This window comes from Pan paniscus, chromosome 18 (genome assembly GCF_029289425.2).
Source record: "Pan paniscus chromosome 18, NHGRI_mPanPan1-v2.0_pri, whole genome shotgun sequence".
NCBI lineage: Eukaryota > Metazoa > Chordata > Mammalia > Primates > Hominidae > Pan > Pan paniscus.
The window spans coordinates 23,521,934-23,537,998 of record NC_073267.2 but is presented as its reverse complement, the minus strand read 5'-3'; the positions used below and the strand labels follow the sequence as shown (position 1 = coordinate 23,537,998).

The 16,065-nt window shown below is 42.7% G+C and overlaps 1 protein-coding gene across 21 annotated transcripts in view; it reads left to right on the top strand.

The window, feature by feature from the left end:
- LOC129394237 (nuclear pore complex-interacting protein family member B8-like) overlaps positions 1-16,065 on the top strand; it is a 43,715-nt gene that overhangs the window by 8,846 nt on the left and 18,804 nt on the right. For 3 of the 21 annotated variants that reach the window (XM_063598497.1, XM_063598495.1, XM_063598496.1), the window contains exons 2-3: positions 13,519-13,705; positions 13,929-14,015. The exons of 2 other annotated variants lie outside the window; for them this stretch is intronic. In XM_063598497.1, the coding sequence (XP_063454567.1) occupies positions 13,649-13,705; positions 13,929-14,015 (144 nt within the window). In that variant the 5' untranslated portion in view covers positions 13,519-13,648. 16 more of the 21 variants (XM_063598499.1, XM_063598498.1, XM_055099945.2 and 13 more) reach the window with 12 other exon arrangements.

Here is a 16,065-nt window from a genome sequence, read left to right as displayed (position 1 = left end):
TTTTGAATTATACTTTAAGTTATAGGGTACATGTGCACAATGTGCAGGTTTGTTACATATGTAAACATGTGCCATGTTGGTGTACTGCACCCATTAACTCGTCATTTACATTAGGTGTATCTCCTACTGCTATCCCTTCCCCCTCCCCCACCACACAAGAGGCCCCAGTGTGTGATGTTCCCCTTCCTGTGTCCAAGTGTTCTCATTGTTCAGTTCCCATCTGTGAGTGAGAACATGCGGTGTTTGGTTTTTTGTCCTTGTGATAGTTTGCTGAGAGTGATCGTTTCCAGCTTCATCCATGTCTCTACAAAGGACATGAACTCATCCTTTTTTATGGCTGCATAGTACTCCATGGTGTATCTGTGCCACATTTTCTTAATCCATTCTATCATTGATGGACATTTGTGTTGGTTCCAAGTCTTCGCTATCGTGAATAGTGCCGCGATAAACATATGTGTTCATATGTCTTTATAGCAGCATGATTTATAATCCTTTGGGTATGTATCCAGTAATGGGATGGCTGGGTCAAATCATATTTCTAGTTCTAGATCCCTGAGGAATCACCACACTGTCTTCCACAATGGTTGAACCAGTTTACAGTCCCACCAACAGTGTAAAAGTGTTCCTATTTCTCCACATCCTCTCCAGCACCTGTTGTTTCCTGACTTTTTAATGATCGCCATTCTAACTGGTGTGAGATGATATCTCATTGCGGTTTTGATTTGCATTTCTCTGATGGCCAGTGATGATGAGCATTTTTTCATGTGTCTGTTGGCTGCATAAATGTCTTCTTTTGAGAAGTGTCTGTTCATATCCTTTGCCCACTTTTTGATGGGGTTTGTTTTTTTTCTTGTAAATTTGTTGGTGTTCTTTGTAGATTCTGGATATTAGCCTTTTGTCAGATAAGTAGATGGCAAAAATTTTCTCCCATTCTCTAGATTGCCTGTTCACACTGATCCTAGTTTCTTTTGCTGTGCAGAAGCTCTTTAGTTTAATTAGATCCCATTTGTCAGTTTTGGCTTCTGTTGCCATTGCTTTTGGTGTTTTAGACATGAAGTCCTTGCCCATCCCTATGTCCTGAATGGTATTGCCTAGGTTTTCTTCTAGGGTTTTTACGGCTTTAGGTCTAACATTTAAGTCTTTAATCCATCTTGAATTAATTTTTGTATAAGGTGTAAGGAGGGGATCCAGTTTCAGCTTTCTACATAGGGCTAGCCAGTTTTCCCAGCACTATTTATTAAATAGGGAATCCTTTCCACATTTCTTGTTTTTGTCAGGTTTGTCAAAGATCAGATGGTTGTAGATGTGTGGTATTATTTCTGAGGGCTCTGTTCTGTTCCATTGGTCTATATGTCTGTTTTGGTACCAGTACCATGCTGTTTTGTTTACTGTAGCCTTGTAGTATAGTTTGAAGTCAGGTAGCATGATGCCTCCAGCTTTGTTCATTGGGCTTAGGATTGTCTTGGCAATGCGGGCTCTTTTTTGGTTCCATATGAACATTAAAGTAGTCTTTTGCAACTCTCATCAGCCCAGTTTAATATTACCTATTTATTATAATGTAATGCTGCTCGCACAACTGAGAAAACACTGTTGCTTTACCCCCTCCAGCTCTGTAGCAGCCACGTAGAAATCATAGAACTGTAAACATATGCTAATTACACAACCTATGTAGGCAATCAATATTAAGAAAAATTTTTACTGCCCAGTAATTCTGTGGTTGAAAATGTAGAGTCTAATTTTGATCCGCAGTAACATCTAGGTTAATGTTGATTCAGAAGGAAAACGTTTGTTGTTGCCATGAGAAGAGGCATTGAAATGCTGAATCACCACCACAAATGTTACCACTATTAATATAAGGAGATACATAGGAAGATCGAATTAGACCATCTCGGACCACCAGGTTTACAATTCCACCTGCAGATACATGCAAGAAGTATTGTCACAATACTTATGTCACGTTATTCCGTTGAGGCCATCACCAACTAAGCTTATAATTAATGCGTGGTCAATTTGGTCAATGTCACCAGCATAGCATACTAACAAAAACAAGGGTTGCAAACTCAAATGCCTATAAGGCAGAACGTAAGATGGTAGGAAGCAAAGTCTATAGGGAGCTATATAATAGAGGCTGCAGATTCATGGCAGATTCTAAAGCACAGCAGTCCCCAACATTTTTGGCACCAGGGACCGACTTTGTGGAAGACAATTTTTCCACAGGCAGCAAGGGATGGGGCGCAGGATGGTAATGGTCTTGGGATGAAACTGTTCCACCACAAATCATCAGGAATTAGATTCTCATAAGGAATATGCAACCTGGATCCCTCGTGTGTGCAATTCACAACAGGGTTCATGCTCCTGTAAGAATCTAATGATGCTGCTGATCTGACAGGAGGCAGCAATGCAAGCAATGGGGAGCAGCCAGAAATACAGACGAAGCTTCAATTGTTACCCACCATTCACCTCCTGCTCTGTGGCCCAGTTCCTAACAGGCCACAGACCCATGGCCTAACAGTTCCTAACAGTTCCATGGCCCAGGGGTCAGGCACCCCTGCTGTGGCACATTGCTTAATAGAGGACTGTAGCAGCCATGTGCCCCGACCTTTCCTTTTTTTTTTTTTTTTTTTTTTTTTTTTTTGGAGATGCCAGAAACCCAGAATTTATTTATTTATTTATTTATTTATTTATTTATTTATTTATTTATTTATTTTTTAAGACAAGGTCTGTCTCTGTTGCCCAGGTTGGAGTGTAGGAGGGCAATCTCAGCTCACTGTAACATCAACCTCCCAGGCTCAAGCAATCCTCTCACTTCAGCCTCCCACGTTGCTGGGATTACAGGCACACTCCACTACACCCAGCTAATTTTTTTGAATTATTTGTAGACATGGGGTTTTGCCACGTTGCCCAGGCTAGTCTGGAATTCCTGAGCTCAAGCTGTCTGCCCATCTCAGCCTCCCAAAGTGCTGGGATTGCAGGAGTGCACCACCACACCTGGCCTGAAACCCAGATTTTATTTATTTATTTATTCATTTTTTGAGATGGAGTCTTGCTCTATTGCCTAAGCTCGAGTGCAGTGGCGCGATCTTGGCTCACTGCAACCTCCACCTCCCTGGTTCAAGCGATTCTCCTGCCTCAGCCTCCCAAAGTGCTGGGATTACAGGCATGCAACACCACACCCAGCCTGAAACCCAAATTTTTAATATGAAATCAAAGTCTTCAAACCTTGTAGGTGTCATAAAAAGCACGCTGAGGACCACTGGTTTGAAACTGCCAATCTAAAATATCATAGACATTATATCACTTTAACCATGAAAAAAAAAGTATGTGAGGCAGAAAATGGAAGCAACCATGCCTAATTTATTGTTGAATACTTTTTCCGTATACCAAGAGCTTCGTTTGCACTAGCATCTGAAACTATATCCAGAATGACACTGGTTTTCATAAAAGTGTTGATCCTCACACGTCTTTATAGTCTTGCACCTAGCACAGTGGAGTGAAACACTTTAAATAGCACTTGTTCCTTGAGTATATATGGAAAAAAGTGAAGTATTGATAAGTGTTCAGCTAATATGAGCAGCATCTCAGGAGTTTCCAATTCTTGAATTACCAGGGAGTATTTTTACCATTTTCCCCCAGTGAAAGGCCTATTTTGAGAGACTTACCCTCCAAAATGAATGTATTAAGTCATGTTCCTTTTTTTTTTTTTTTTTTTTGAGACAGGGCCTTGCTCTGTTGCCGAGGCTGGAGTGCAGTAGCATGATAGTTACAGGAAAGGGGTCCCAATCTAGACCCCAAGAGAGGGTTCTTGGATCTTGTGCAAGAAAGAATTCAGGGTGATGCCACAGTGTGAAGTGAAAGCAAGTTTATTAAGAAAGTAAAGGAGGAGGCGCACGGTGGCTCACTCCTGTAATCCCAGCACTTTGGGAGGCCGAGACAGGTGGATCACGAGGTCAGGAGATCAAGACCATTCTGGTTAACACGGTGAAACCTCATCTCTACTAAAAATACAAAAAAATTAGCCAAGTGTGGTGGCGGGCGCCTGTAGTCCCACCTACTCTGGGGGCTGAGGCAGGAGAATGGGATGAACCCGGGAGGCAAAGCTTGCAGTAAGCCGAGATCGTGCCACTGCACTCCAGCCTGGGTGACAGAGGGAGACTCCATCTCAAAAAAAAAGAGAGAAAGTAAAGGAATAAAAGAATGGCTACCCCATAGACGGAGCAGCCGTGAGGGCTGCTGGTTGCCCATTTTTATGGTTATTTCTTGATGATATGCTAAACAAGGAGTGGATTTTTCATGCCTCCTCTTTTTAGACCATATAGGGTAACTTCTTGATGTTGCCGTGGCATTTGTAAACTGTCATGGTGCTGGTAGGAGTGTAGCAGGGAGGATGATGGGAGGTCAGTCTTGTCTCTATTTTGGTTTTGGTGGGTTTTGGCCAGCTCCTTCACTGCAACCTGTTTTATCAGCAAGGTCTTTATGACTGGTATTTTGTGCTGACCTTCTATGTCATCCTGTGACTTAGAATGCCTTAACCATCAGGGAATGCAGCCCAGTAGTTTCAGCCTCATTTTTCCCGGCTCCTATTTAAGATGGAGTTGCTCTGGTTCACACACCTCTGACATGATCTCTGCCCACTGCGGCTTCCACCTCCTGGGTTCAAGAGATCCTCCTGCCTCACCCTCCCAAGGTGCTGGGACTACAGGTGTGTGCCACCACGCTCAGCTAGTTTTTGTATTTTTTGTAGAGACGGTGTTTTTCCATGTTGCCCAGGCTGGTCTCAAACTCCTGAGCTCAAGCAATCCTTCTGTCTCAGCCTCCCAAAGTACTGGGATTACAGGCATGTCCCACCATGCCCAGACTAATATTTACTTTTAATCAGACTAAGATAGGGTTACTACTTGAGTTGCTATGGCTCCAGCTGAAAGAAAGCCTGTGCAGTCATATCACGCATAAACATTTGCTTTATGCTAAAAATATGGTGGACCTGGCATTACAGCTATTACAAATCTCCTAAGGTGTCTCGGGTAGTGTATTAGTTACTTTTCATACTGCTATGAAGAAATACTTGAAACTGGGTAATTTATAAAGAAAAAGAGGTTTAATGTACTCACAGTTCCACAAGGCTGGAGAGGCCTCAGAATCATGGTGGAAGGCAAAGAAGGAGCAAAAAGGTATGTCTTACATGGCAGCAGGCAAGAGAGCACGTGCAGGGAAACTGCCCTTTATAAAACCATCAGATTTAGTGCGATGTATTCACTATCACGAGAACAGTATGGGAAAAACCTGCCCCCATGATTCGATTACCTCCTACCGGGTCCCCCCCACGACACATGGGGATTATGGGAACTACAGTTCAAGATGAAATTTGGGTGGGGACGCAGCCAAAGCATATCGGGTAGCAACAACCTAGGGTCAGTTTTGCAGGTGGTAAAGCCATTTACCAAGATAGTTGTAGGTAAAGAAGGGCAGATTTATTAGAGAAATTATGAAAATATGTTGCAATGGGCAGCTCAGCAGAGAAGGGGCTACCTGCAAAGAGGCAAGGGCTGGAGGAAAGTTTTATAGGGTCCTGCTGAAGGGTGCTATGTGTGGAATGAGGTCATTGTGCCCGCAGGTTGTTTGTGATTAGCTGTCTCTAACAAATTGTTCATACAATAATTGTTCATTATTGTTCTCTACTTGGGGCTCTCCCCCACCTGGGGACCCTTCCTTATTGTTGCTTACTTATCAGGACTCCACATAAGGGTGTGGAAACTTCATTCATTCATATCTTCAACACAAATTGTAGGTAGCCTGTTTTTTAAAACATTTATTCAACAAATATTTAGTCCAAGCCAGTATTACTTATTACCTTCTCTACTACTTTATGGACTTTTAACTATCTCTGACACTATTCACTATTCTTCCACATTCTCTATTATTTATACCTATGGTAAAATTTGCCAGTTTGACCATACAACTAATACTCACAGGGAATATATAGAGTCTAGAAGAAAATATACAGGTCCTTAAAGGCTGCCCTGCCAACAAAACCACAATGTGGGAACAAACATCACAACTATGCCAAATAATCAATCCTACAATGTCCAAAATTTTACTTTAAAACTGGAATTTCCAGACTTCCTTTCTGCATTAACCAGTTTAACTAGACAGTAACAAAATATTCCTCCTACTTTATGCTGTGATAATTTATTTATTTATTTATTTATTTATTTATTTATTTAAGACAGAGTTTGGCTCTTGTTGCCCAGGCTGGAGTGCAGTGGCACGATCTCAGCTCACCACAACCTCCGCCTCCCAGGTACAAGCGATTCTCCTTCCTCAGCCTCCCGAGTAGCTGGGATTACAGGCATGTACCACCACGCCCGGGTAATTTTGTATTTTTAGTAGAGACGGGGGGTTTCTCCGTGTTGGTCAGGCTGGTCTAGAACCCTTGACCTCAGGTGATACCCCTGCCTCAGCCTCCCAATGTGCTGGGATTACAGCTGTGAAGCCACCGCGCCCGGCTGCTGTGATAGTTGAGATGTAAACCAAAAATAAAATTCTAAGCCACCCAATCCGACTGAATGGACCCTTCCTGTTGACCAAGGACATTCCAAAGTAAACTGAAAAGACCAGCTTAGGCCATGATGGGAAGGGGAGGTGTCAACATGCCTCATTCTACCTTCCTCCCTCTGGAATCCAGACACAACTGACCAGCATTAACATTAAAACAGAGATCTTAAGCTGGGCACAGTGGCTCATGCCTGTAATCCCAGCACTTTGGGAGGCCAAGGTGGGATCACCTGAGGTCAGAAGTTCAAGACCAGCCTGGCCAGTATGGTGAAGCATGTCTCTACTAAAAATACAAAATTAGCCGGACATTGTGGTGCACGTCTGTCATCCCAGCAAGGCAGGAGAATCACTTGAACCCAGGAAGCAGAGGTTGCAGTGATCCAGGATCATGCCATTGCACTCCAGCCTGGTTAACGGAGCGAGACTCCGCCTCATTAAAAAAAAAAAAAAAATTAGCCGGGCGTGGTGGCGGGCACATGTAATCCCAGCTACTAGGGAGGCTGAGGCAGGAGAATGGTGTGAACCAGGGAGGCGGAGCTTGCAGTGAGCCGAGATTGTGCCACTGCACTCCAGCCTGGAGAGAAATGCATTTTAATTGCATTAGCAGTGATTTAATTTTTTTAGTTGCTAAAACTTATGGGTGAAAGTGGATTAAATGTAGCCAAATGCAACATCAAAATCTTCAGGCACAAAAACCCATTAACTTTTTCATACTCTCAGAAGATGAGCCTAATTTCAAATGAAAGCTGCCTCCAGAATATATTGTTAAGCGTATTCTAGATATAATTCATTTTGGCAAACATACTGTAGAAATTCACATAACATTTTACTGTACTAAAAGTAAATTGCCCATGTAACAAAAAATATCTTTTCAGAGCTTCAAATGAATTTTAAAGGATGACTGATGGTCCTTCGAAGAGAAACAGTAAACAAATAAGGTTTGTAGCAATGATGTATGAGTTAGAAATTGCAGTTCCAGATGATCTCTTTATTAAAGAGACGATCTACACTTAATTTGGTCAACTGTTATGAACATAGTTCATGTTAAGTCTCCATTTAAATACAATCTGAAATACCAAAGTTAATTTTCTTTTCTTTCTTTTTTTTTTTTCTTAAGACAGAGTCTTGCTCTGTTGCCCTTCCTGGTGTGCAGTGGCGTGATCTCGGCTCACTGCAACCTCCACCTCCTGGGCTTGAGCGATCCTACTGCCTCAGCCCCCCAAGTAGCTGGGAGGACAGGTGCAAGCCACGGCACTCAGCTAATTTTTGCATTTTTCGTAGAGATGGGGTTTCACCATGTTGCCCAATTTGGTCTCGAACTCCTGAGCTCAAGTGATCTGCCCGCCTTGGCCTCCCAAAGTGCTGGGATTACAGGCATGAGCCACCGTGCCTGGCCAGAAAATTGTAAACACACACAAACTCTCAAGTGGCCTAATTCCCTCTCACCAAACCAATGACAATACAGATAAAAGAGAATAACTTGTGTTCATTTTTGTACAAACAAAAAAGATATAAATTGTGAATGATGCATGATTTTTAATTACAAGTAAACTGGGCAAATGCTTCTGCATTATTTAAAGCTAAAAGGTGATCAGTGGAAACTTTCCTCTGTTAGTACTCTTAATACTTTTTATATTTATCGGCTCACTACAACCTGTGCCTACCAGGTTCAGGCAATTCTCCTGTCTCAGCCACCTGAGTAGCCGAGACCACAGGCACGCACTACCATGTCCGGCTAATTTTGTATTTTTAATAGAGACAGGGTTTCACCGTGTTGGCCATGCTGGTCTTGAACTCCTGACCTCAACCGATCTGCCTGCCTTGGCCTCCCAAAGTTCTGGGATTACAAGCGTGAGCCACCGCGCCCAGCCTTATTGTAATTGTTACTATTTAAATCTCTTTTGCTCTCTCCTTCAAGAGAGACCTCATCCCATTCAGTTGCATCCATTTATTTATTCATCTTCTGCCTCCTGGGCTCGAGAGATCCTCCAGCGTGAGTCTCCCAAGTAGCTGGGAGTACAGGCTCACACCACCATGCTTGGCTAAATTTTGTAGGTTTTGGAGAGACAGCCTCTTGCCACGTTGCCTAGGCTGGTCTCAAACTCCTGGGCTGAGATGATCCACCTGCCTTCGCCTCCCAAAGCACTGGGACATGAGCCACCACGCCCAGCCGCAAGTACTTTTACACAAAATGCAAACACTATTCTTCCATCATAAAAGTGATACCACAGCTTCTGTGAAGTTTTGCCAGGTAGTACTCATAATTACCTTGGGTAAACTTTTTGATGTTAAACTGTATCTTCTTCTTACGAGTTTTTCCATTGTATTAACTGCTTTTACAACAACACAAATAACAAGTTATTTTACAAGCCATTTAGAAATTTCTGTACTATGGTCCCAGTAATGTAAAATATATTAATGCCTATTACATTCAGATAAATTATACACTTGGAAACCACATACTTATGACTTACAGAAACTTACATAAACAAATGATAGAAATTATATGCTCAATTTTTAGGTATATAGTCTTAAATTAAGCTTAAATATACATTCTCAAGATAAATTAACAGTTCAGGGCTTCACAACTTGAAATCTGTGGAAGATGACATTGGAGACAACAGAACTCTGGTGGAATTCTTAGATGGAATTTGCCGAAACTTTTTTTTTTTTTTTTTTTTTCTGAGATGGAGTGTCGCTCTGTCGCCCAGGCTGGAGTGCAGTGGCGCAATCTCAGCTCACTGCAAGCTCTGCCTCCCGGGTTCACACCATTCTTCTGCCTCAGCCTCCCGAGTAGCTGGGACTACAGGCGCCCACCGCCCCGCCCGGCTAATTTTTTATATTTTTAGTAGAGATGGGGTTTTACTATGTTAGCCAGGATGGTCTCGATCTCCTGACCTTGTGATCCACCCGCCTTGGCCTCCCAAAGTGAAACTTTTCTTTAAAATAGAGATGGGATCTTGCTGTATTGCCCAGGCTGGTCTCAGACTCCTTGCCTTAAGCAGTCCTCCCACCTCAGCCTCCTAAAGTGCTGGGATTACAAGCGTGAAGCATTACATCCAAGTGAAACTTCTTGAGATGGTTACATAATGTCTAAATCTGCTGGTGTAGAAGTTAGTAAAGTGTAGAACTGAATAAATATTAAATATTAGATCAAGTTTCTCATGTTTACCTTAACGTATAAAGATTTATCTTAAAGCACTGATTTTCACAAAATAACATCAGTGTGAAATTGGAAAAGAAGCCAAATATTTTATTTCATGTATCTGAGAAATGAGGTGCTTTAGTCAACTGAATCTGCCCAAAACTAAAAAGCATTAATTAAAAAGTACTTAACTGAGAAATTATAAAAATAGGAGACATCAATAAAATACATTCTACACAGAATACGCCAACCATACACTACTCTTTTTTGATAATAAAAAATGTATTTACTGAGCCAGTTGTGGTGGCTCACGCCTATAATCCCAGCACCTTGGAAGGCCAATGAGAGTGGATCAGTTGAGGCCAGGAGTTTGAGACCAGCCTGGCCAACATGGCGAAATGCCGTCTCTACTAAGAATACAAAAATGAGCCGGGCACGGTGGCACGCACCTGTAATCCCAGGTACTCCGAAGGATGAGGCAGGATAATTGTTTGAACTCAGGAGGTGGAGGTTGCAGTGAGCCAAAATCATGCCACTGCACTCCAGCCTGGGTGACAGAGTGAGTCTCTGTCTCAAAAAAAAAAAAAAAAGGAAAAGAAAAAATGTCAGTTGCAGTGGCTCACGCCTGTAATCCCAGCACTTTGGGAGGCCGAGGCAGGCGGATTACAAGGTCAGGAGATCGAGACCACCCTGGCCAACATGGTGAAACCTCCTCTCTACTAAAAATGCAAAAATTAGGCTGGGCACGGTGGCTCACACCTGTAATCCCAGCACTTTGGGAGGCCGAGGCGCGGAGATCACGAGATCAGGAGATTGAGACCATCCTGGCTAACACAGTGAAACCCTGTCTCTACTAAAAATACAAAAAATTAGCTGGACGTGGTGGCAGGCACCTGTAGTCCCAGCTACTTGGGAGGCTGAGGCAGGAGAATGGCGTGAACCCGGGAGGCGGAGTTTGCAGTGAGCCGAGATCCCACCACTGCACTCCAGCTTAGGCGACAGAGCCAGACCGTGTCTCAAAAACAGGAAAGAAAACAAAAGAAAATTTGGACTATTGCCAATTACAAATATTTTTAGAGAAGAATTCAGAACAGTAACTGTGGATGATGGAAACAATAGTTAGGATAAAAGTCTGATGAAACTTCCCAGTTCACAAGGAAATTTACTTATGTGCAGCATTTTAAGACAGTAATCAGAATCATGACTGACAGCATCATATCAGGGCCACCAGACTTTTATAAATTTCATACAATCTTCAGAAATAATTAATAACTTTTTTTTTTTTTTTAAGATAGATTCTACCTCTGTCACCCAGGCGGGAGTGCAGTGGCATGATCTCGGCTCACTGCAACCTCCGCCTCCTGGGTTCAAGCAATTCTCCTGTCTCAGCCTCCCGAGTAGCTGAGACTACAGGCATGTGCCACCAGGCATGGCTAATTTTTGTATTTTTAGTGGAGACAGGGTTTCACTCTATTAGGCTGGTCTGGAACTCCCGACCTCAGGTGATCCACATGCCTTTGTCTCCCAAAGTGCTGGGAGTACAGGCATGAGTGATGGTGCCCAGCCATTCATGACATGTTTGTACAAATATAAATTTAACAAATATTTAGCATAACTATCAAAATTACAAATCATATTAAATTTGTATAAATGTATGCAATTTTTGGAACACGTATATCAACAACATACCCATAAATATAACTGAGATGAGATCTAATGTCACCTCACTTGACAGTGCCCTCCCATGCAGTATTGCCACATTTGACAATGCCTGCCCATTTAATCTACCAAATAAATCGAATCACTTAATACCTCTACAAGATGAGAGATACATTCTTTGGACTCCCCAAGGGATGCACCTGAAAAAATCCCAAAGTTAGTTTTAAGCCAAAAAGACTTGATTTAGGATTTTGACACTGGAGAAACCCATCAAAGACGTCAAGTTTGAAAACACTTGATCAAAACAGAATCAAGGTCACTATTAAAAGAGTATTAATTTTACCAGAGACTTCCAAAGCAGTACAGAAACTTACATGGATATAAAAACCTTAACCCTTTTAAAGGTCAGATTTGCTAAGTGATCAAAAGGGGTACTTGAATTGAATCGACACAGGAAGAGTGTGTACAGGGTTATGAGTGTAGGCAGATGGTTACTTTGGTCATATCTCCATTTGCCACCTGATTACACATGAGAATGGCATCTTTACTCACCAGAAAGCCAGTATTATAGGAGGTGTAGGAGGCATTCTTGGACTTGAGACAAGAACATTGTTGTGTAGAAATTTCATTGACTGTGTTAAAATTATTCTCCATGGGCTGGAGAACACATAACATGGCCTTTAGAATGAGACGGGCATTGATTGGATGCAAGGTCTCCACACTTACTAGCTGTGTGACATTGGACAGAGTGCTTCATCATTCCGAGACTCAGTTTTTAAAGGAAAAACAACTAACTACCTCGCAAGCTTGCTAGCAGGTTTAAGTGTAATAATGTGTGGGAATGACTGCACCGTGACTAACACGTAGTGACAGCTTAATTAATGTTAACCCTTATCATTATCATATAAGAATGTGAGTTACATAAGAGAGGAATCCTGTCAGTTCGTTCTCTGCTGTGTCCCCAAGACCATGAATCATGGCTGGCATGTAGTAGGCATTTAATAATATATGTTCAACAAGTATTTGGCAGTCTTGGAGGGCAGAAAAGGAGGTGGGGAAGATTTTTAAATAACGTTTTTTAAAAAGTCACATTGTCCTACAATACCGATTTTTCTTGCATATTTAGGAAATTGAGGGTTTTTTCCTAAAACATGCGGACATATGGGAAATAGGATGCAACATTTGCACTAATGTTTCAGACACAGTTAGAGGTTTCCAAGAGATTTTGCGCTGGGGAGGCTGCTTGCTACAAGCTCCCAAAGCTCTGGGAGGACATAGTATTCATTCCTCCCTCAGCAGAAGCGGTGAGGCAAGAAGCTCTGGGGAGCACCCAGCCTTGGACTTTTAGCATAGTGTGTCAGGTCTTCATAGTTTGGGCCCAGGGCACAGAGAAGTCACAGCTCTCCGGCATCCTGTGACCTTTACCCTCTTTGCCAAGGGAAAATATGGCCCACCAAAGCAAGAAACTTGAGGGCATGGGTCACCCCAGCCCTGGCATCTACCCAGAGCCTGAGAAGGAAGGAACAATGGTCCTCCAGCTACCTCACGGGGCTGGCACCGGTGACCACTGCCCTGGCATCACCCAGCTGTGTCCGGCAGCCTGAACCCCATCTGTGGGGATGTGAGGAGGAAAATACAAAAGTCCTTAGGTGAACACTGAGAAGGCAGATGCAGCAGAAGCCTCCAGGCCAGAACTACCCAGTCTTGGACCTATGGTGGAGATAGAGCATAGCTGGCGATCATGTGTACTTACACTCTAAGGTCACCTGGTTGCACTATGGCCTCATCTGTGGCTCTGAAAATGAAGATTTGGAAGGAGATCATCACAGCTAATGTTTAACAAGCCCCTCCTGTGTGCCAAATCATTCACCCCTCACCACAACTGAATGAGCTAAGGATTCTCATTATATATAGTTTATGGAGAGGGAAGTGCACACATAAAGAGGTGAATTATCTTACCCAGATCCCACAGCTGATAAGTGGTGGAGGCAGAATAGAATCTAAACAGTGTGGCTCCGGAGCCCACATGCATTGATTCGACAAGTGTTTATTGAGCACCTGCCACGGACAAGGCCTTGTGTGATTAAATAGGGTTATAATTAGTAATATAAAAATGAGAAATCACTAATGCTTTTTAGACTTAACATTTTCTTTTTTTGTAGGTTTCAGGCACAGAACTGTATATCCAATAATAGTGAAATGGATCCCACTAATTATGACCGAAATGATGATACATTTAAATGACTTGGATGTTTTATAGGTATGATCTCGTGAAACCTTGAGAGAAACTGAATGACGAATGAAACTATTGTTCCTGTTTCACACAGAAGAAAACTGAGGTTAAAAGGGGTAAAGTAATTTTGCATGGCATGAAGTAGAAATTCAAAGTACAGGAATTTGAACTTGGTTCTGTCCCTTTCTGAAGCCCTTGACCACTATAGACTGAAACATCACCTTGTTTTTCCACTCATTCAACACATTTTTTTAAAATTATCTAATAGGTTGGCACTCATGATGAGCCCCTGTTCTCATTCTGCAAATGGTGAAGCTCTCTATTGTCCTAACCCCACAGTTCCTGTCCCATGACCAGGGCCAGCTCACCAAGGAGCTGCAGCAGCACGTAAAGTCAGTGACATGCCCATGCGAGTACCTGAGGAAGGTGAGTGAGTGCAGACAGATGGGGCCTGGTGCCCTTGAGCAGTTCCCGGGTCTCAGCCGCCACACATCTCATAGCGGGTGATGCTGGGGGAAGCTTATGCAGTCACAGTACTGGCTTCTTCCTCTTTTTCTTTCCATACAAGTGGCTTAGGGATGGGGTAGAGTAGTTGACTTATTTGGATGAAAACCACTATCTTCTGTCAGAAACTCAAAAGGAATCATTGCTGGCATGGTAACCTAAAGAAAAACAACCAGACAAGTGCCCAATGACACTTAAAAAGGTTATTTATTATCTTGCCAAGTTTAGGCTGGGCATGGTGACTCATGCCTGTAATCCCAGCATTTTGGGAGGCTGAGGCTGGTGGATCACCTGAGGCCAGGACTTCAATACCAGCCTGACCAATACGGCAAAACCTCATCCCTACTAAAAATACAAAAATTAGCCAGGCATGGTGGTGTGAGCCTGTAGTCCCAGCTACTCAGGAGGCTGAGACAGGAGAATTGCTTAGATTCAGGAGGTGGAGGTTTTAGTGGGCCGAGATCACGCCATTGCACTCCAGACTGTGCGACAGAACGAGACTCTGTCAAAAAAAAAAAAAAAAAAAAAAATTATCCTGCAAAATTTGAAAAGGAAATTCAAATCAACGGCTTCTAAACTACTTTTTAACATGACTCATAATAAGAAATACATTCTATAGTACATATATATGTTCTATAATTTTGAATAAAAGAATTAACCACATCACATTTATTTTACAACATGTAATACATATTTTTTATTCTCCTTCATTTGTTTTGAATGCTCTGTGCAGTCTACAAAAAGTCCAACAGTAATAATTAAATTAGTCATTAAGTTGAACATTATCTTGTCTTTTAAAATGATAATCTCAAAAATGATCTTTTATTTTTGAGATTTATATAGATACACACACACACACACACACACACACACACACACACACACACACACACACACACACACACACACAGAGAGAGAGAGAGACAGAGTTTCACTCTGTCGCCCAGGCTGGAGTGCAGTGGCACAATCTTGGCTCACTGCAACCTCCGTCTCCCGGGTTCAAGCAATTCCTCTGCCTCAGCCTCTGAGTAGCTGGGACTACAGGTGTGCACCATCATGCCCAGCTAATTTTTGTATTCTTAGTAGAGATGGGGTTTCACCATATTGGCCAGGCTCGTGTCAACTCCTGACCTCGTAATCTACCCACCGTGGCCTCCCAAAGTGCTGGGACTATAGGTGTGAGCCACTGCACCCGGTCCAAGATAAAATTATTTTAACAATATACTATGAAGAGAAAAACACTGGCTATGAAAGAATATGCATAGTTTTACCCTGTTTAAAAATAAAGATTGAAAGAATACATATGCAAATAAGTTTACTTTTATTTTTGGTAATACTTTACTGGATTGTCTGAATATTGACAATCAGTATGCATCATGAAGCTACATGGCTAACATTGAGTACTCACTGTGTGTGCCAGGCCCTGGGTTCAATGCTCTACATGCACTTATATTTCATTTAATTCTCTCTGCAACCTGAGATGGTATAGCCACCTCATTTTACAGAGTTGAAACTGAGGCTCAGAGACTGAAAGTTAAGCCTGAGGTTACAGTCAATAAGAGGCAGAGCTGGAACTGAAACCTACGTGTGTCTGACCACCAGTTCATGTTCTGACGGCAGGCTAGTCTGCATCACAGAGTGTGGGGTAGATGGTGCATGCCTGCTAGGATGGGCTAGGTATCACTGTAGGTAAGAAACAGCCCCAAACGATGGAAATGTACACCACTGAAGGCTCTTTTCCTGCCCATGCTGCACATCCTCCATGGCTCTCCTGTGCCCTGTGCCCCACATGCCCTCATCCTGCCACGAGAATAAAGGAGCAGCCTCCATATGGGAGCTGTCAGCTGCTCTAAGAGATGAAGGAGAGGGTGGCCAGTCTCAATGGCTCCCAACTCTTTTGCCTCGAGGTGACACGCTTCACTTCCACTCACATCTCCTGGGTCAAAGCAAATCCCATGGGTACATCCACTTT